This window comes from Martes martes, assembly GCF_963455335.1.
Source record: "Martes martes genome assembly, chromosome: 1".
Taxonomy (NCBI): domain Eukaryota; kingdom Metazoa; phylum Chordata; class Mammalia; order Carnivora; family Mustelidae; genus Martes; species Martes martes.
Window position 1 is genome coordinate 154,866,821 of NC_137888.1, and position 22,304 is coordinate 154,889,124.

The 22,304-nt window shown below is 42.4% G+C and overlaps 1 protein-coding gene across 2 annotated transcripts in view; it reads right to left on the reverse strand.

Moving 5' to 3' along the window:
• UBP1 (upstream binding protein 1) overlaps window positions 1-22,304 on the reverse strand; it is a 57,450-nt gene that overhangs the window by 10,733 nt on the left and 24,413 nt on the right. The window contains exons 3-11 of one of the 2 annotated variants that reach the window (XM_080812013.1): window positions 20,606-20,682; window positions 12,905-13,010; window positions 12,362-12,468; window positions 10,809-10,961; window positions 10,600-10,710; window positions 10,043-10,150; window positions 4,234-4,337; window positions 2,058-2,112; window positions 1,714-1,807 (exon numbers count right to left, since the gene is read on the reverse strand). In XM_080812013.1, the coding sequence (XP_080668139.1) occupies window positions 1,714-1,807; window positions 2,058-2,112; window positions 4,234-4,337; window positions 10,043-10,150; window positions 10,600-10,710; window positions 10,809-10,961; window positions 12,362-12,468; window positions 12,905-13,010; window positions 20,606-20,682 (915 nt within the window). The remainder of the gene's footprint in view (window positions 1-1,713; window positions 1,808-2,057; window positions 2,113-4,233; window positions 4,338-10,042; window positions 10,151-10,599; window positions 10,711-10,808; window positions 10,962-12,361; window positions 12,469-12,904; window positions 13,011-20,605; window positions 20,683-22,304) is intronic. The other variant, XM_080812012.1, reaches the window with a different exon arrangement.

Sequence of the window (22,304 nt, forward strand, 5' to 3'; positions counted from 1 at the left end):
TCAGGCTCCCTGCTCATCAGGGAGTCTGCTTCTCCCTCTGACCTTTCCCCTCTCATGCACTCTCTCTCTCTCTCTCTCTCTCTCAAATAAATAAATAAATCTTCAAGAGACAAAGAGCTACACAGGGAATGACTACTTATCGCACAACATTGCAATAAATGGCTGACGGAAGAGGAAACCATGTTCTTTGTGCAATCAAGCTCTCCCCTAGGCCAGGTGTGTGCACATAGTTCTGTCCCTTTGAAGCCTCGAACTGCCCTGCCCTGGCCCCACAGCACCGTGGGCAAGGCAAGCTCTCTACCGGTTTACTGTGGCCAGCAATTCTTAGCAAGTGTTTAGCCAGGCTATGTTAGGAAAAGGGTCCCAGGGCCAAACACACTTGGGAAATGCTGCCCCTGCCCCACATAGTCTATCACTCTCTCTCCAAACGGGTTTCCTAGAGCACCACCTGGAGAAGCTCCACTTGGTCCCTTTTAAAATTCCATCAACAGGGGTGCCTGCATGGCTCAGTCAGTTAAGCATCTGACTCTTTGTTTCGGCTCAGGTCCTGATCTCATAGGTCATGCGATCGAACCCCGTGTCAGGCTCCACACTCAGAGGGAGCCTGCTTGGATATTCTCTGCCTCTGCTCCTTCCCTGACTTGTGCTCTCTCTCTCTCCCTCATATAAATAAATAAAATCTTAAAAACAAACAAACAGGGTGCCTGAGTGGCTCAGTGGGTTAAGCCTCTGCCTTCAGCTCAGGTCATGGTCTCAGGGTCCTGGGATCGAGGCCCGCATCGGGCGCTCTGCTCAGCAGGGAGCCTGCTTCCCCTCCTTCTCTCTCTGCCTGCCTCTCTGCCTACTTGTGACCTCTTTCTGTCCAATAAATAAATCAAATCTTTAAAAAACAAACCAAAAAAACCCAAACAAAAAAATACCAAAAAACCCCACCTACATACTCCCTTAGCTAACACTGCAAGAAAAAACTTGAACTTAAGTACACAGAAACCATATCCAAGTAGATTCATACCACACACTACTACATAGCAATAAAGAGGAACTACTGATATACATAATCACTTGGATGGACTCAAGGGCTTTATTATGCTGAGCGGAGAAAAAGTCAGTCTCAAAAGGTCACATATTCTGTGATTCCATTTATATAATAGTCTTGAAATGACAAAGTCCAAGAGACAGAAACCAGATTAAGGGCTGCCAGGGTGTAGGTATGGTTGGGGAGGGGCAGGGAAGCATAAGGGAAATCCTTGTGGTGATGTCACAATTCTGTATCTTAACTTTGGTAGTGGTTATACGAGTCCATATGTGTGATAAAATGACACAACTATATACACACGTTGCACCAATGTCTATTTCCTAGTTTTGCTATCATACTGTGATTACATGAGAAATTGAGTGAAGGGTTCACAGAACATTTCTATATTCGCAAAAGACAATAAGGCAAAAATTACTTCAAAATGAAGTTAATAAAATGAGAGAAACTGGATAGAACTGTATACACCTGTACAAAGATGAAGGTACCTGAAACTGGTGAACTGGGAGACTACTGATGTCAGCTTCCTGACACAAGAGGTATGCAGGATATCACCACTAGGTGAAACTGGGTATGACTCCATCATAACTTCAAAAAATTTTTTAAATCAAGGTTAGTAAAAGTACAGAAACAAGCACAAAACACACATGTACACAAACACACACAAACACAAAACATACCTGAAAAATTGGAAAACAGTCTTGTGTAGGAAGAGAATCTGTTTTTGAGCAGCCATTGTTGGGTTTCCTGGATCGTGGCTGAAGGCTGAAGTTGCTATTAACAAGGAAAATGAACACAAACAGAAACTATTCAAACTTAATAAAAAACCCAAGTCACTGGCATGTTATAAACATTTAAACAAAACACAGAAATCCTCCAAGTTTAAAGCAAAAAACAAACAAAACAAAAAACAAACCCACTCAAGAGGAGGACAGAGACCCAAACAATGCCTCAAGCCCCTGTAAGAGCCTCAAAAATGCAGACCCCTTAGAGCATCGGACAGCTTCAGGATGAAGACACTTACTTCACTGGAGGCCTGTGAAACTCCATCTCCCTGATGGTTTGGGGAAGAAGAATTGCTGGGGAGAACAGAAGGAAGGAGAGGAGAATTATTATACACACACACACACACACACACACACACACACTTAAAACCAAGACATTAAAGGCTATTAAACTGGGTCAGTGTTACATAATACTGTAGGACAGAGCGTGTGGATCTGTGATTGAGAATGCTGGCACCACTGGTCAGGCAAGTGAGTATGAGGAAAGTGACAGGAGGCTGTTCAGCTAGTGCCTCATCCTTCTCTTCTCTAGCAGTTCCAAGTAAGAACTTCAAGTTTTAGGAAACAAAAGGATTCCAATTATTTCCAGGGTGCCAGGAAAATGAAGGACACTCATTCATTTTAGTAAGAAAATAATATGAGAAATCAAGATAGAGTTAGAAGTAACTGCAAAATACACACAAACATGCACACACACACACTTAATAAAATAAGGAGGTCCAAGAAATAGTCCTAAGTAAAAATGGAAAATGATTATCTGTTTAATTAATACATTTACCCATGATTAATGAAGGGAAAATTCAGGGAAGCAAAAGGAACAAAGGCGTGCCACTCTCCTTGAGTTTTTAAGATCAAACAAAAACGAAGACAACTCCACAGGGAGTGTAGTGCCTTCCTGGTCCTGGGCTCAGACTCCTTTCTTAGCACCTGTACTTCAGTTATGTAAAGTTATGATGCTGACTGGTGACTCTCCCTCTCGGCCTACACGGATAGGGAAGGTGTGTGTCACCCGGAGAGCACAGCTCCTGGCCAGCACAGGGCGCGGCTGCTCCCAGAAGCTGTGTGCTCAGCCAGCAGTGCAGGAGCCCAGAGCCCGCCTCTGAAGTCATGACCTCTGCCCAAGATGACTCGGCCTGGGCTGTAAGACAAGAATGGCCCCCACATGGGGACATGCCAGTCCCTGGGCTCTCCAACGTAGAGTCCAAGAGTATGTTTCTCCTCGTAAAGCACAAAGATCTACAAGATGAGCTGCCTGCCGGTCTACTCATCTTCACAGGAAAAAGCATGTTTTTGTTTGTGTTCTTATCAGACCCTGTTACAGACAGGATATTTGTGTTCCCTCAAAATGCATACACTGACCATCCTCACACCCCCCCCACACACCCCGCATGACACAGTGAGGAGGCGGCGCCCCAGGGAGGGACCAGGAAGGCGAGATCACAAGGGCGTCTGCTCCACTGCGTGAAAACCCAGGTGGCACCTGCAACCCAGAGGGCCCTCGCCAGAATCACCCAGACCTCACACTTCCAGTTCCACAACTGCAACAAACAAGTTTCTGTTGTCTCTAAGGCCCTGGTCTGGTGTTCTGTCATAGTAGCCACAGCTGACAAGGACAGACCCGTTGGTGTGGCCCGAGTGTAAGAAAAAGAACCTTCCCCTCCCAATCTTGTGTATTTTTCCCTTCCCAGTGAGAAACCTCCCAACAACAGGGCACTTCTGATCTGACCTGCTCGGGATCAGCTCTTCAGCAGAGCCCCAGAAAGGCAAGCCCCCCCCCACCCCCGGCACCATGTGGCACCTACAGGACCCGTGTGACAGCATCCCCTGCCCCCACCCAGAGCCCGCAGGGTTCAGAGATGCCAATCACAGCCAGAGAATAAAACAGAACAAGTCCACCATTCCCATTTCTAAAACCACAGTAAAGTTTTAGAAATTGAAAGTCTTTCCTGTAAGTTTAAAGACTTACCATAATAAAGAAAGAAGTAAATAGTCTGTGTAATGTGAGGCAGAAAAAGCAGAGCAGGAACAGCTCTCTGATATGGTGTGCACTGAAGACAGATGTACTTCATAATAAATGCAATCTGAACCCATCCGAGTCACAGTTTCACCTTAATAACTCACTGTCCTCTATCCATGGACTCCATTCATGTTCTTTTTCTCTCACAAAGAATGTACCTTGAAAATGCCTCCTTTGCTACAATTCCTACAGCTGTGAATGTATGAGGCATGGAGGGCGAAGAGCAAAAAGGCTGGCAGGCAAAGAAAAGACAATTTTCCTCTCAAGCTGAGGCAGCTAGCTCTCATGACTATAAACCTCAGACAGATATAAAAAAGAGGATGCTGGCAAGTGAGAGAGAGGGCAGTGAAGGAGCACAGTGTGGCCAGCCCCGGGCGAGCGACAGCACGAAGCGGTACCTGTCGGGGATGCTGCAAGTGCCCTGCTGTGGGGACGTGAAGGCGGGCGCTGTGGAAGGGCTGCTATTCACGTAGGCTGTGGGGGTATCGGGCCATGGAGAACACTAAGGACAGAAACAAAAATAAATTAATGAGATGCTTTTAGAAGTGTACGGAAGAAATATTTTCGTAAGTCACTTTCTAGTCTGGCCAAATGCGAGGCTATAAAACACAAGACACCTGACACTCATCAAGCAACCTCACAGAAACCTATCAGATTTATTACTTCTGTGTGGCTTTACCTGCCACCCGTGACTACACACTGCTTAATCTCAGGAAGACCTGAAGTGATGACAGCAGCAAAATGTATGCAGGCATTTTTAACGTACACTTCTGTACAGCTGGTTTCCAAGAACTTTCACTCCCCACTTTATCAGTTCTGTAGCAGGTACCTATCAAGGTTTAGAACAGCAGAGGCAAGAATGGATTCACAAGCAGCATCTGACACCTATGGTGACCAGGACAGTGGCTCTGTCCCCCTAGCACTCCTCCGCCCGCTAACCCAGAGCAGCCTGGCCAGTACCCCCTTGCTTTCTTTGGAGTCCTCTAAGATTAATAATCCCCAAGCAAAGTGAGGCAGGCCAAGCATCAACACACATCAACATGTACCATGCTGCCCACGTCTCTCTGTCTACATGTTTATTATTTACAGTTTCTGGAAGGTGCACGGTGAACTAGGGTATTTTTCAAACCCATGTACCATTCTGACCAAAGATAGAGCAAAGATACAAAGACGCATTGACTATTACAATCAGGAGAGGTGAAAAAGCTGAAGTCAAAAGCATGCTGAGCGGGCTGAGCAGGCCAGGGCAGCCAAGGACGAGCCTTCAAACCTGAGCTATGTACAGAGCGGGTCCATCTCACTCCCTGATATTCCCTCTAGAATGAGTCCGTGTTAGGACATCCTCAGTTTCAAGGCCCCCTTCAGAATCACTATGCTCCCATTTTACACAAAATAGTTGTCATACATCACCATGGACAGGGGAGAGAAAACCCTCCCCCAAACCAAGCAAAAGACCATTCAAAGACACTAGGATAAAGAAAAAAAGTACGTGACTCTAAAACAATTCTTCCGGTGGCGCCGGGGTGGCTCAGTCAGTTAAGCATCTGCCTTTGGTTCAGGTCAAGATCCCAGAGTCCTGGGATCAAGTGCCCACATTGGGCTCCGTGCTCACTGGGGAGTCTGCTTCTCCCTCTGACCCTCTCCCCTCTCACACTCTTACTCACTCTCTCTGTGAAATAAATAAAATCTTTGAAATAAATAAATAAATTTTAAAAATGCAAGTTCTTCTCTATGTCAGGCAGTTTTCAATTCCTTGTCTTCAAAAACTGAAGGAGACCTGGTGTCAGCTGACACATACTGAAATAATCTACCAGTTCATACAAAAATAGGTCACTGGGATTTTGTGCAGATAACTCAACAGGAATTTCAAGACCTGAGTGACACAGCACATCTAAACGAAGTTTCTTTTATCTATTAAAAAAAATCTAGAATTTGATTGCATTCTACCCTGTCTCATTCTTCATGACATATTTCCAATAACATTTCTATTTTTATAATTAAACAACTGTTCATCAAAATGTGTATGATTTGTTGTTTTGATAAACTGGTACCAGTCATAAGTAGTTTTCAATTTCTTGGGCAGTCTGGGTAGCTCAGTCAGTAGAGCATGTGGCTCTTAATCTCGGGGTCATGAGTTCAAGCCCCACAATGATTTACCTAAAAAAAAAAATTTCTCAACTGACAGGCTTTATGGTCAAAGGAAATTATAAATCTCAGTTTCTGTAAGTCTGTCATAAAGAAGTAACCAGGGTGGGGCGCCTGGGTGGCTCAGTGGGTTAAGGCCTCTGCCTTCGGCTCAGGTCATGATCTCATGGTCCTGGGATCAAGCCCTGCATCAGGCTCTCTGCTCAGCAGGGAGCCTGCTTCCCCCTCTCTCTCTGCCTGCCTCTCTGCCTACTTGTAATCTCTGTCAAATAAATAAAATCTTAAAAAAAAAAAAAAAAGTAACCAGGGTGATCATTAAGATTTTTAGGCAGGGACACCTGGGTGGTTCAGTCAGTTGTGCATCTGACTCTCGGTTTCAGCTCAGGTCATGATCTCAGGGTTGTGAGATTGAGCCCCATGTCAGGCTCAGTACCTCAGGAAGTCTGATTCTCTCCCTCTCCCTCTCTCCTCCTTTGCCCCCTTACGCTTCCCCCTGCTCACTGCATGTGCTCTCTAATAAATCAATCAATCTTAAAAAAAAGATTTTCAGGGGCGCCTGGTGGCTCAGTTGTTACATCTGCCTTCGGCTCAGGTCCTGATCCCAGGGTCCCGGGATTGAGCCCTGCATCGGGCTTCCTGCTCAGCAGGAAGCCTGTTTCTCCCTCTACAGCTCCCCCTGTTTGGATTCCCTCTCTCGATGCTACCTCTCTGTCAAATAAATAAATAAATAAATAAATCTTTAAAAAGGTAAAAAATAAAGATTTTCAGGCATAAAAGTATGTCATATTGGGATGAAATTATTTATGGGGAGTGGAAGAGAAAAGAGATCATGAAGGAAGAGTGGGATAAAATTTCAGACTTAAGAGCTTCGTCACGAGCTTTTAAAATAAACGATAATGGGTGTCAAATTGCTATGAATTCACTTCCAAAAGTAGTACAACAGCTTTATCTTAAATTATAATACAAATATTCACGATGCCAGAAAATTGTCTTCTTTACAACTGTTTAGATTTATGATGAAAACTTTCACGTCAACCTGAAAACGTGCAAGGGAGTACATACTTTTTCAAAATTCTTTTGTGTGTAGAAGTGTCCAGACCCCAGTGTGAAGGAGCTAAAAGACTGTGAAGCACTGAGGGCAGAAACTAGTCTCCCCGACGGTTACAGGTGCTTACAACGGGTCTGACACCCATCAGAAGTATGGATAGAGGGGCGCCTGGGTGGCTTAGTTGGTGAATCGGCTGCCTTCGGCTCAGGTCCTGATTCCAGGGTCCTGGGATCGAGCTACTACTAGCTTTCAAAAAAGCAATCGAATATAGCTGGAGAGGACGGCTGAACTCACTGCACGCACACCAATTTCATTCTCAACAACCTTTTGCACAACAGGGCCCGTCCTTTCAAACTGGGGCCTTGTTTCTCCCTTCACCCGACAGAGTAGCACATCCCCTGCTTATGCGGTCTGAGGAACCAGCTAAGAGATCTAGTAACTTTCTGGATACCTCATGCCCATAATCAGCTCCACTACCTGGAAGATGATTTTCATGCTACACCATCCTCCCCAGATATAAAATACAACGAGGTAATCTAACATGCACATCTAAGTGGGGTGAACCTTTTAATATCAAGCCTCCGCATACCTGCTCATCACTGCCCACTGTCTGCAGACATGAAGCCATCAACAGCTTCAAGTTAACAGCACAGGAATATGGCGGGGACAACCAAGGTACAGGACCTCCATAAACACACCTATTTCACTTTTACACAAGCTCGATTCCTATAACAGTAGAAAAGCAGGGCTGCTAAACAATGGCCGACATCTAAAACTTGCCCAATAAATAGGAGGCCAGACTCACTGAACACCAGGAAATCAGTGCTCGGAGAAAACTGGTCCTGCTAGGAGGCCTTGGCTTTTCGGGAGTAACGGGTGGCAGGGTGTCCGATGGCCAGGCTGCTTGCCACACTATGGCCTGCCTGCCCGTGTCTTATGGGCTCTTCTTCCAGTCTGAAACCAGGAGGGCAAGGCACATGGAGGAAGACTTGCCCGATGTTTCTTCTACCTTGTCCTGCCTCCCTGGGTGTAAAGGTAAGCAGTGTGGGACTGCCTCTGTTCCCGAGGAGAGTCTACAATTCATGACAGCCCCAGCAACATGTGGCTTGGACTCATGTGGAAACAGTTTCCATGCATTGTGAACAAAGTCCCGCCCCGACAGACTGGGAAATGCCGACCCACCTTAGACTGGAGACACTGGCAGCCCCGAGGTGAGCCAGTGCAACACAGCTCAGAGACCAAGACCAGAGGACGCATTAAAGGTTTCACCTCTATTAACCAGCAGTAGGGCCTCTATTCAGTGAGGGACCAGTTCATGCAACGCCTTTTAACAGGGGAGCCTAACCTCCCTTCCTAACAAAAGTCAACTGTCACTATCCAACAACTGTGAGAAATGCTGGCCTTTCTTTGTAGGCACTTGCAGAAATGTAGAAAATGCTGCAGACTTTTTTTAAGGGATTAATCTGTACCTTGCTTTTTTAAAACAGGTTTCAAAGAGGATCTCTAATCACCCCCTACAAGTATCTTAACCCAACCAAACTCAGCCCAGGGGAGCAAACAACGCGCTGTAGGAAGATGTGAAATCCCAGGCCAGTGAACTGCTGACGTTTTGCATACTTTAGACTTGAGTTAAGAATCATTAATAATTTACCAACAAATTCTACCATCTCCAGATTAGTTCTGGACTATAACAGATTAACTTATGAAATATCAGAACCCATTCCTTTTAATTAAATCATTTCCAACAAGAAGGGAAAAGTGAATTGAGTTACCAGGATCTCCCCAGAAAAGTTTACCAAGAACTATTTGTGAGTCTTCAGCTGGGAAATGAGATAGAGGATTAAAAACATAAAATTGGAGAGGGGTATTCTGGGGAAGGAGCATATAGTTGTTCCATACAACCTCTGACCCAAATCCCAAAACCCCAGTTAAAGAAAATGCATCATGTATGCTCCCCATCCATCCAGATGACTACATTTTCAGGGTTACTGCATAAAGAAGCACTTAAAATACTGTCATGCAATGCTTTAACTTGGAAATGAGGTTCCTGTGATAGTGCCTGTGACTTTCATAGCACAGAAAATTACACATACATATGTAAGCGTGGAAATCCCACGTTTGGCACCTTGATAGTACAAACGCTGTAATGAGATGACGAGAATAGCCAACCATACGTATGATGACAGTTACTTTTAAAAATTCGAGAATGCTCTGTGTTTACATATACTGTGGGTATGTGGTGATCAAAGTCTGAAGAATACGATAAACCTTGCTGGACCATTCGATAAAGAACTGGGTCATGAAATAAAGATCTGCTGCCCTGAAGCTAACAAAGCCAAACCCCCTGACTGGATGTTGGGGCAATCAGGTCTGAGGGTACCAAGGTGCACTATTCTGGCCTGAAGCAGAAGATCACAATGCAGGAGGCAAGAGGAAACACCAATGCAAAGATTTCTTTCTACCAGTGCTGCCAAACAGGCGTTTAAAAGCACAGACAGACGCACATTCTTATCCTACATGCAGGGAAATGTGACACAAAGTATTGCATGTTAATGTCAAGCTTGCTGCCATCATGTCTCTAAATATCCATGAAAGTTTCTTATCAGTTATACACATGAGAAAGCAAAACCTTTTTTAATTACACAAAAATGATAACTATTTTACTAAAGAAAGTATTTTCAATTAATTTCAGTGCTCTTGAAGGAAGTGTGTGTGCAGAGGAGAGAGAGGGAGGGAGGGAGGAGGGGGAGGAAACAGGGAGGGAACACATTTTTGAGTGTCGTTTTTCCCTCCAAAACCACCCACTATGGTCAACTTTGTTTTAAAGTGTTAGATTTAGGAAATTTTCCTCAATGAGGAACAAACAGAAAGCAGGAAGTCTAAACAAAAGCAAATTAAATCAAGACAAGGACATCAAAAACAAATTTGGCTTTACTTTTCGGTGGAAGTTGATCCTATATCTAACACTGCACAAGGTTTCTTGCACAATGAAAAGAGAAGCAGAAGTCCCTTACACTGCCTCGCTTTGCCAGAGAATCACCGTAGTCTGCTGGCAAAGTCCGCTTGCTGGACTTTTTCTGCTCATGTTCAACTGCATCTTCAATTATAGGCTCAAGCCTCATCTGGACAAACACCAAAGATTGGGATCAATGTCTTTTCATTATACAAAGAAAGATCTAACACCCTGTTTTATGTCTCTGCAGTCCAATTAAACAAATGTATGACTAGCAGGATTCAAAGTTAAAGAAAATGCAAAACCCCAGCAGTGACAAAAATCAGACATTCTAGGCCCCGACTTAAATCTCTTGCCAACTTCAGGGTTTGTAAGGTCTGTTTCTGAGACCAGATTGGGATTTCAGCATCTTCATTCACGACCCCACCCAGGAAACTAATCTATTTAAAATTCCCAAATTTAAATAAAATTATTCCCCCGCAAATTTCACAAAGAACATTATGTCAATCTACCACCCCATCTTCCCCAACCCTTTTGTAGCAAAACTCCTCCGTAGAGCGAGTGCTACTATGTAAAATGCTGCTTCTCCTCAGAAACCAAAACGCGGCCCCACATTACCTCAGTGAGGATGGTGGTGTCGTAGGATGGCTGATACTTTTCCTTCTCGTGAGCTGTTCTCTTCTCCATCTTCTCTCGGTCCGTTTTTTGTTTCCTGTCTGCACCTTTAGGCTTAAAGACAAAGTGCATGATTTCCTCCATCAGGCTGAAGACGGACAATTTACAAGCACAACTGGGCCTTACTAAAAAGCCCTGTTTCTATCACGTACCTTAAACACTTTGATTTGGCAGCTAGCTGAGTGTAGATGATCCGTGTATTCTCCATTTTCATTCTGCTTAAAGGTGTCGACCTGAATCCTGAAAGGCACTCCCTTCTCACCTCCGTGCTTCCGGGGAGTAAATTCTGTGCTGATGCAGTGTACCTGGAAAACAACTCAAGCTGAAAGGGACTCAAAGTACCATCCACTGAGTCTCCTTCTATTTTGTTCCTTCTCAGATGTCCTACCCCAGCCATAAATTCAGGATCCCTTCAAACAAACTCTTACATACTAGCCAGACAGCTGTCATGAATTCTTCCGTATGGCTTTCCTTTCACAAATCCAACTGGGCCTTTCTGAACTTTCTGGCAATGAGCTCTTCCCCAGTCCAATGCCTCTCCTCTCACAAGTCCATCACCTGCCCTCTTCTGTCACTGCCCCAACTCTAGCCAACCCATCAGGTTACTGCTGTGCCTACATACACCAGCTGTGACACCGCCCAGGGACTGGTTACTACTCACCCTGCCTGTATCGACCTAAACTGTTCTGTCAACCTTCAAAGTTCACTGAGGACAATGCTCATTTCCTACCACTTCTGCCCAACACCAGCACAATGTCAACTAACATGAACCATGTCCTGCGTGACTATTCGTTGGCAGGATCCAGACAGTATTTGGTAAACCAAAAAACCACAAAATACTAAAGATTCTTAAAAAATAAATACATAAGTAAACAAATATTCTTTACAGTTCATACAAATCAGAGACTACTTAGATTGATCAGCAATTAAGCAATTTCCCTTTCTACATAAAGATTACCTACTCAGTTTCAATTCCACCACTTACAAATCTGAATATACAGGGTATAAAAATTACTATCTGTCATATTTTACATATATTAACGTTTCCAAAAAAACTCATCTCTCGGGGGCACCTGGGAGGCTCAGTGTAAGCCTCTGCCTTCAGCTCAGGTCACGATCCCAGGGTCCTGGGATCGAGCCCCACATCGGGCTCTCTGCTCAGCAGGGAGCCTGCTTCCCCTCCTTCTCTCTCTGCCTGCCTCTCTGCCTACTTGTGACCTCTGTCTGTCAAATAAATAAATAATAAATAAATAAATCTTTTTAAAAAAACTCATCTCTTAGGGATACAAGCTGAGTATTTATGGGTGAAACGAAATGCCTGGGAGTTGCTTAAAAGTATTCCATCAATAACTAAGACAGAGGAAACTACTAATAACTGTTGAAGCCAGGTGATGGGTACATAGAGGATTCATTACTATTCTATTACTTTTGTGGGGTTTGAAATTTTCAGTATTAGAATGTCTTTTAATTATGCTAGAGAAAAAATCTTGAAACATACACTTTTTTCAATCCCACCCTTTTACTCTATTTTTTTTAACAGTCTATACATATGTAAATTTAAAATATATAAAATAGAAGACATTACAAGATAGCTTACAAATAAGCATTTAAAGAAGATAACATCATGTGTCAAGAATTTTAACCTCATCTATGGCCTTTCAAATGACTAGGCTAGTATACTTCTATTAATGTAAAAACTCCAAACCTGAATGAAAGCAGACGTGCGCTTCGCAGGGTCCCACAGAAATTCAACCGCATTTAACTGGCTTGGATTTGTCCTTGTGTCAATTATTCCCACAGACATTGGAATATCTGTATTTTTTAAAAAGTTACATAGAAATTCATCCACCACAAATAATTAAAAAGCTTACCACTTACTATAATTAATGTTCAAATGAAATTATTTCACCTCCACATAGAACCTTTTTCTTCAATGTTTTCCCGGTCAACGATGCTAACATGGAAACCCACCTAAAGCTACCAGACTTTCTCCCACCATGGTTTCTATTTCATTTTATTCAACATATGATGGATGGTGCCAATTAAGAATTAAATAAATGATTTCAAACTCAAAATTCCTGGCTCAGGTTCTCTAAGCACCAAAAAACTACTTCATTTCTAAATTTAACAATGCAAGGCACGCAGGATCTGCTAACACCAACACTCTCTCCAACACAATTATATATGGTGCCTTCTCTACCAAACAACTGCCTTCATCTCTCCAGAGTCTTCTGACAGCCACCCATACCTAAATCGAGAAGTCTGTCTCCTGGACGATTCCACTTCCAGCCTTCAAGCTGCTGATGCTCTGTATATTGTAGCCGTCTGTCATGGAATACAACTCTTATGATGCTCTATGGAACAAGCGGGGAAAATGAATACTTTTAAACTGGTCCAGCTAAAATGCAGAAGCATTTTCGATTCTTATGCATTAACCTATAATAGAAGAATATACCAAAAAATATTCTGCTTTAAACATTTTCTAAGTGAACTGCTTTGTTCTTGGAATATCTGGATAACTCAGAAATAAAAGGCACAAATAAAATGATTACTTAGGTAAAATTTTTATTTACAGTCTGATATTATAATTCAAAATTAAGGTATACGCCCATAAAATCACTGAGCAAGAATTCTATTTCTATGAAGAAAACATCAGATGCACACAGGAATTACTAAAGCCAAACAGTAGTATAAACAGAAACAGAGAAACCCAGGTACAATGGTAAAACTGTTCATTTAAAAAAAGTTAGTAACTCGGGCACCTGGGTGGCTCAGTGGGTTAAGCCGCTGCCTTTGGCTCAGGTCATGATCTCAGGGTCCTGGGATCAAGTCCCGCATCGGGCTCTCTGCTCAGTGGAGAGCCTGCTTCCCCCTCTCTCTCTGCCTGCCTCTCTGCCTACTTGTTATCTCTCTCTCTCTGTGTCAAATAAATAAAATCTTAAAAAAAAAAAAAAGTTAGTAACTGAACTTCTTTAAAGACCCTCAAGGATAAATACTAATATACAGAAATGCTGAATCATTACATTGTACACCTGAAACTAATATAACACTGCATGTCAATATATACTTCAATGAAATAAAAAATAAAGAGATAGTAAAGGAATAGGTGGGGGAATCTGCAAAATAAGACCCAGCAAAAAAAGAACATATATGCAAAAGTCATTCTCTACTATTTCATTTGCAAGAGGTTATCTGAGGTAAGCAAGGGAGAGAAAAAACAAAACAAAACAAAACCAAAACAACCCACAGGTAAGCTTTACCCAAATACTACGGTTCCTAGGGAAGACTTCACTCCACAATCTGGCCAGTTCTCTGCTCTCCGCCCATCCCTCCTTTGCCTCCCACAGGTTTGGAGTGCCAACTATTGTTTCATTCCAGGAACAGGAAAACAAGTCATTCAAATGCCTTCAGATACCACATTTGCACTAATTTGTGTTTGTGACACATTCACAGATAACTTTCTCATGATGCAATAAGATAGTCACATTTCCAGTAGACACTCTGGTATAAATAGGAAATAACTTGTTAGCAATACATATAAATATTACTTTAGTGCCCCTGTATTCCCTACCCACCAGGTACTGCCCATAGCAGATAAATATTTTGAAGCAAACTATTTAAAAGGAGCCATATATCTTTTTAAAGATTTTATTTGAGAGCAAAAGGGAGCAGAGCAGGGAGGAGAGGGAGAAGCAAGTTCTCTATGAGCAGGGAGCCCACGGTAGGGCTCAATCCCTGGACCCTGAGATCATGACCTGAGCTGAAAGCAGACACCCAACCGACTAAGTCACCCAGGAGCCCCAAAGTAGCCATATTTTAATTTGAAATACAGTTGACCCTTGACAACATGGGGTTAGAGGCACTGAGAACTTAAGTACTTAACAGTCTACTACTGTCTAGATACTTTACTGATAACATCAAAGGCCGAAAAACATATATTTTATGTTATATATTATATTATATATAATATATATATATTATATACTGTATTCTTACAATAAAGCAATCTACAGGAATCAGTTACTATGAAAATCATAAAATACATGTACAGTACTGTACTGTATTTATTGAAAAAAATCTGCCTGTAAATGGACTCACACCATTCAAAGCTGTGTTGTTCAAGGGTCAACTGTTGTTTAAAAAGAGGCCGAGTCAGCTGTAGTACCAAAGTGGAAATCTACAAAGGCCGTCGGTGCTCTGATTCATGCCCACTGCCATTCCCCACCTGCACCCACGTCTACAGGGCCTGCCCAGGTGGTCCACCACACCCACTTCACGCCACCACCTGCTGGCTGCAGACCTCACAGAGAAGGTGCACAGGCTGGTGGTGGCCGCTGGGTCACACTCACCAATACACTGAACTCAGGATAAAGTGCAGCAGAGAAATGACATGATTTTGATTCTTCCGTATTTAACTGAATCCACAAATTCAGAAGAAAACAGTATGAGAATGTAGGTATTAGATTTGAGCTTTACTCTGTCATCATCAAGACAGTATGGTACTGGCACAAAAACAGACATATAGACCAATGGAACAGAATAGAGAGCCCAGAAATAGACCCTCAACTCTATGGTCAACTAATCTTCGACAAAGCAGGAAAGAATATCCAATGGAAAAAAGACAGCCTCTTCAACAAATGGTGCTGGGAAAATTGGACAGCCACATGCAGAAAAATGAAATTGGACTATTTCCTTACACCACACACGAAAATAGGCTCAAAATGGATGAAGGACCTCAATGTGAGAAAGGAATCTATCAAAATCCTTGAGGAGAATGCAGGCAGCAACCTCTTTGACCTCAACCGCAGCAACTTCTTCCTAGGAACATCACCAAAGGCAACAGAAGCAAGGGCAAAAATGAACTATTGGGATTTCATCAAGATCAAAAGCTTTTGCACAGCAAAGGAAACAGTTAACAAAACCAAAAGACAACTGACAGAATGGGAGAAGATATTTGCAAATGACATATCAGATAAAGGGCTAGTATCCAAAATCTATAAAGAGCTTATCAAACTCAATACCCAAAGAACAAATAATCCAGTCAAGAAATGGGCAGAGGACATGAACAGACATTTCTGCAAAGAAGACATCCAGATGGCCAACAGACACATGAAAAAATGCTCCACATCACTCGGCATCAGGGAAATACAAATCAAGACCACAATGAGATACCACCTCACACCAGTCAGAATGGCTAAAATTAACAAGTCAAGAAATGACAGATGCTGGCGAGGATGCGGAGAGAGGGGAACCCTCCTACACTGCTGGTGGGAATGAAAGCTGGTGCAACCACTCTGGAAAACAGTGTGGAGGTTCCTCAAAAAACTGAAAATAGAGCTACCCTACGACCCAGCAATTGCACTACTGGGTATATATCCTAAAGATACAAACGTGGTACTCCGAAGGGGCACGTGCACCCGAATGTTTATAGCAGCAATGTCCACGATAGCCAAACTGTGGAAAGAGCCTAGATGTCCATCAACAGATGAATGGATAAAGAAGATGTGGTATATATACACAATGGAATACTATGCAGCCATCAAAAGACATGAAATCTTGCCATTTGTGACGACGTGGATTGAACTAGAGGGTATCATGCTTAGCGAAATAAGTCAATCGGAGAAAGACAACATCATATGATCTCTTTGATATGAGGAAGTGGAGATGCAAGGCGGGGGGGGTGGTTAGAGGGAGGTAGGAAAAGAAAAAATGAAAAGATGGGATTGGGAGGGAGACAAACCATAAAAGACTCAATCTCAATCTCAAGACTCAATCTCAAGAAACAGACTGAGGGTTGCTGGGGGGAGGGGGGACGGGAGAAGGTGGTGGGGATATGGACATTGGGGAGGGTATGTGCTATGATGAGTGCTGTGAAATGCGTAAACCTGGCGATTCACAGACCTGTACCCCTGGGGATAAAAATACATTATATGTTTATTAAAATAAAAAAATTAATAAAAAAAAAGATATTTTGAGAGTTCCAGGTATCAGAATAATAAACACACTTTGGCATTACAAATGCAAAAAAAAAAAAAAAAAAAGCTTTACTAAACCCCGTTCTAGAAGGTCAGACTAAGACAGCTCAGTAAGGAATATGAAAGGAGAACCACAGTTAAGAAGCAGCAATATAGAAAACTTCTGAAATGAAACTGGAAGGGAAAAAGTCATTAATTCAGACACCCAGCAACAGATAAAGGGGCCCTAACAATACGATAAATAGAACTAGAGCACCTGAGTACAGAAGCACAGTCAACAAGCTCCAAAGCATCCCTGACACCTCAGCCTTTGTTCAGCAAGACTCCCCCAGACTAGCAGAGTCAAGGATCATGGGGCCAGGAATTAGACTTAGGGAGCTCCTAGGCAAAAAATGATGTGATTTTGAGGAAATTCACCCTGCAACCTGTGGTGGTGGCCGACTGTCGCTCTGCATCCCAGGCAGGCTCTCAGGATCTAACTGGACATTTTCTGGCATAGCCACCAAATATCAGATAAGTGGTTTATCAGGTGAAGATGAAACAGATTTAAGGCCTTTTAAAAATTAACCTTTCCAATCTGGAAGTTAACTGTTTAGGGAAACCGATGCTTTCAAAATAAGTACCCTTGTCTAGACAGAGTATGCTGGTTTAATGCCAACAAAACCTCTTCTTTGCACTTATAAGGGGATGGTTTCTTTACTGTCAACAGTTCATGATGTCATGATGAAGTCGTTTTTGCCTTCATTTCTTGACTTGCTTTAATCGCGTATATTAAATGTTTTTACGTATTTTAATTTGGAACTAAATCCCAGGAAGGGGAACTTAAAGCAGTCATACAACTTAATTAACCCCGCCATTCCAAGCTAACCTGACCGGTATTTTTAACTAGTTTACCAAAAGTATTTTAAAACATTAAGTCTCCCCTATCAGACTGGTTCTTTCAAAATCTTACCACCTATTCACAGGGAACCACCCTAGAAAGCCAGCTTATCCTCACTGATAAATGACAACCTGCTTCAAAAGTGACTTTCCCCAGTGCTTCGAGGGAAACTTAAATTTTGGCATTGGATCCACATGACAAAGTATGTTTTATTTTCCTCAGAATGCTGAATAGCTATGAACAATGAACTTAGTTAAAATTACTGTTACAAGGGTGCCTGGGTGGCTTAGTCATCAAGCATCTGCCTTTGGCTCAGCTGGGATCGAGCCCCTCATCAGGCTCCCTGCTCAGCGGGAAGCTTGCTTCTCCCTCTCCTACTCTCCCTGCTTGTGTTTCCTCTCTCGCTGTGTCTCTGTCAAATAAATAACTAAAATCTTTAAAAAAAAATTAGTTTAGAAGAGGAATTAAAATTCAGTAAATTCTATAGTCCAGCCAAAAAAAAAAGAATAAGAAAAAGAAAAAAGAAAAAAGCAAGCACAAGGCGGAACAGATAAAACAACACTAGCAAACTGCTGACAGTTGTGGCAGCTGATGGGAGAACTTATCCCTAGCACCCATGATACACATGTAAAGTTTATCAGAAACCACCGCATGATAAACACATGTGGATAAACCATACCATCCTACTTCTGGGTATGTTTCAATTTTATCATATAAGTAGTTTTTTAGTAGTGTTCTAACATTTTTGGATCCAGTTTTAAGGCTCTCAATACAGGGCACATGATAATGCCTTACTCAATTTTACAGACAAATCTATAATTTAAACAGTTTTTCTACACTTCTATACTGATTAAAAAAAAAAAAAAGCCAGCATCTCACAGTCGCCAAATTTAACTTTCACTGGGAGAGAAGAGTTTACCCACATCTTCCCTTAAAATATGTTATTACTGGTTGGATTTTAACTGGGTGTGAGACAATTGGCAGATCTGCTGAAGGTGAGCCAGGGCACCCAATGGCCTGAAAATAAACCAGCTTGGGACCAAGGCATCCTGAGACAATCTCGGACATTCCGAAGCTTCCTGCACACTGGAAAATGAGAGCTGTTAAGTCTGGCTCCTGCACCAGACCATCGCTATTTGTCGTGAAAGCCCAGAAGAGAACAGCCAATCCAAGTAGGGCTTGCTCACTCTGAACCATGATGGGTTTTTAAATGGTGAGCCCAGTCAGCATGCACTATGGCCAGAATGCCCACAGGAAGGAACAAAAAAAATAAGACCATCTGATTTACCCTCCAGAGAAAGGACCAAATCCACTAATTGAGCATAGATACGATAGACTCAGAGTACAAATGGCAAATAACCTCTCTTCCTCTGTTTCAGGTAAGATGGGAGCCCCGGGAGTCAGAAGACATCTGGGAGCTCAGTCCAAGTTGGCAAGACACTGACTTGGTGGGGCACGAACCCCCCATCTTTCCCTCAACTGCTCATAGGATTGGGGGCTTCCTGCCTCCAGGAGTCAGAGGAACGCTAAAACATCCCGAAGACCTCTGGGTGCTGGGCAACTGGCTTCCCAGACACGCCAAATTTGTTCACCTTTATGTTAGTATCCATTCCCCCTGTGAAGGCTGCCTTTCCTACACTCACCCTCTAAAAAGGCAGATCCACAGAGGGCAGTCTTCCCAGTGGAATGCCTCTCTACAGTGAGGGCCCAGCAGTGCCCAGGCCTCTATATGCCTCTCTGTGGGAAGGTGGAAATATCAAGGGAACTCATGCCTGCTTCTCTCTTGCTAACACTTAGATATACTGAAGTTCTGCCTTCTTCCAATTAAGCTTCTTCCAAAAGTCTTGCCCTGTAATACTACAGAATCTATAATACACCGTGGTGAGTGACTGCCAGAGGACCCACCCTGCATGACACTGGAGGGGGCAGAGATGGTTCTGAAGATACATCCTAAAAAGGATGAGCTATGCCTCCTGTATTTGGAATGACTGCCTTCATTCAGATACATTAATAAGAGTAAACTCTCAAGAGTTCAAATTTTACTTAGAGAAATTTAAGAGATGAAATAAAAGGGTTTTTAAAAGTTTCATATAACACTTCCATTTACCCCCATACTATCTTTTATTTTTAAAGAAAAACTTTTAAAGAAAAACTTATTTTAAAGAAAAGTCTTTGACGTCACCCTACAACCCAGCAGTCGCACTACTGTGTATTTACCCTAAAGATACAAATGCAGTGATCAGAAGAGGCACGTGTGCCCCAATGTTTATAGCAGCAATGTCCACAACAGCCAAACTATGGAACGAGCCTAGACGTCTGTCAACAGATGAACGGTAAAGAAGATGTGATGTGTACACACACACACACACACACACACACACACACACACACACACACAGGAATATAATGCAGCCATCAAAAAACCTTGCCATTTACCATGATGTGGATGTAATTAGAGGGTATTATGCAAAGTGAAATAAGTCAATCAGAGAAAGACACTTATCATATGATCTCACTGATATGAGGAGTATGAAAAACATGACAGAAGACCATAGGGGACGGGAGGGAAAAATGGAACAAGACAAAACCGGGGGGGAGACAGACCATAAGAGATTCAATCTCAGGAAACAAACTGAGGGTTGCTGGAGTGGAAGGGGGTGGGAGAGATGGGGTGGCTGGGTGATGGACATTGGGGAGGGTATGTGCTATGGTGAGAGCTGTGAATTGTGTAAGACTGATGATCCACAGACCTGTACCCCTAAAACAAATAATATATTACATGTTAATTAAAAAAAAGAAAAGAAGAAGTCTTTATGTGGTGGTAGGCTTTTTCCTATAGCCCCAACTATGGTACCTTAGTTTCCAAAGGGTTTTCACATTTACTTTACCCAATAACTGCTATCATTTGTTTTATAGATAAGTAAACAAAATACAGCTCAAAAAGTTAGGAGTTTCAATACAGCCATTACTTCTTAGAGTGAAATTATTTTTAAGTAACTCTTGTGCAAACAAAACCCCAAAACTTTAACAGCAAAACTGCTACTTTTTTCAATCATTGTAGTATCTGTTAGGAATTAAGATGGATCATCCTTACCTTTACCAATTTTCCAGTGATCTCAGGCATATCTCCCATTTTCCGGTTATCCAGCATCCGAATTTCGTAAGACTGACCTATTTTAAAGAAATTACTGAATGTAAAGAAATCATGTATCACCAACAAGCCATATAAAGAATATCACGCAGTTTAACATAAAAATTCAGTGGTCTCTCAGGGTGACTGGGTGGCCTGGTAGGTTGAGCTATGGACTCTTGATTTCAGCTGGTCATGATCTTGGGGTCGTGGGATGGAGCCCTGCATGGGGCTCTGTGCCCAGAGCAGGACCTGCAGTATTCTCTCTCCTCCCTCTCTGCTCCTCCCCGACCCCACACGTGTGTGTGTGTGCGCGCGCGTGCACATACGCGTTCACTCTCACTCTAAAAAGTAAATAAAATCTTTAAAAAAAAAAATTCAACTCTTAACTGGAGAAGCAAATTCATATTGATCTTACTCTTTCCTGCAAACACCATCCTCTCCTCCTTGCCTAATTAGAGAAGACTGAAGAGTTTCACAATTGATTTTCACGTTATACTTCCACATTAAATTTTTATTACGCATACATGCATAATCCAAGACCAAATTTTTATCAGTTTTACTGAGATATAACTTACATACCATAAAATTCACCATTTTAAGAAAGTGTACAATTAACTGGTTTTTAGTATATTCAGAATTGTGTAACCATCACCAAAGCCAATTTTAGAGCATTTTCATCATCCCCAAAAGAAAATCCTACCCCTCAGCAGTCACTTCCCATCCTCACCTACCCCAGCGCCTGGAAACCCCTAATCAATCTACTTTCCGTCTCTAGGGATTTGCCCACTTCACACGCTTGATACAAATGGAATCACACCCTATGTGATTAACTGACTTCTATGAAGCATGTTTCCAAGGTTTTCGTATGTTATAGCAGGTACTAGGATACGCAGATCTCCCTTTTGTTGCGCCCTGCTTTATCGCACTTTGCAGTGCTTGCTTCGGCAGCACATATACTAAAATATCGCACTTTGCAGAAATTACAGTTTTTTTTATAACTGAAGGTTTGTGACAACCCTGCATCAAACAAGTCTACCGGGGCGCCCTTTCTTCCAACAGCATCTGCTCACTTTGTGTCGCTGTGTCACATTTAGTAATTCTCACGATATTTTGAACTTTCTCATCATTATTATAGTTGTTATGGTGAACTGTGATCAGTCCTTATAGCTCACTTTTTAGCAATAAAGAATTTTTTAAAAAATATTTTTAAATTTAATTTTTATTTATTTGACAGAAAGACACAGTGAAAGAGGAACCCAAACAGGGGGAGTGAGAGAGGGAGAAGCAGGCTTCCCACTGGGCAGGGAGCCTGATGCAGGGCTCGATCCCAGGATCCCGGGATCATGACCTGAGCCAAAGGCAGATGCTTAACAACTAAGCCACCCAGGCGCCTGAGCAATAAAGAATTTTTTAATTAAAAATGTTGGGGCGGGGGCTCCATTTGACATGAAGAAAATCAGTAGTAATTAAGGAATGTTTCTAGTGCCATATGAAGTTGGGGATCTTTATGATCTAGTCCACACTCCAATGGGGCTTACCCGTATATAAAAATATACAAAGGATACTAGGTCATTTATTTGGTCACAAAATACAAGCAGATCACTTCAAAGCTGGTGAAAGAAAACCATTATATAGAGTAAGTTACTAAAGAAGAGTCCTT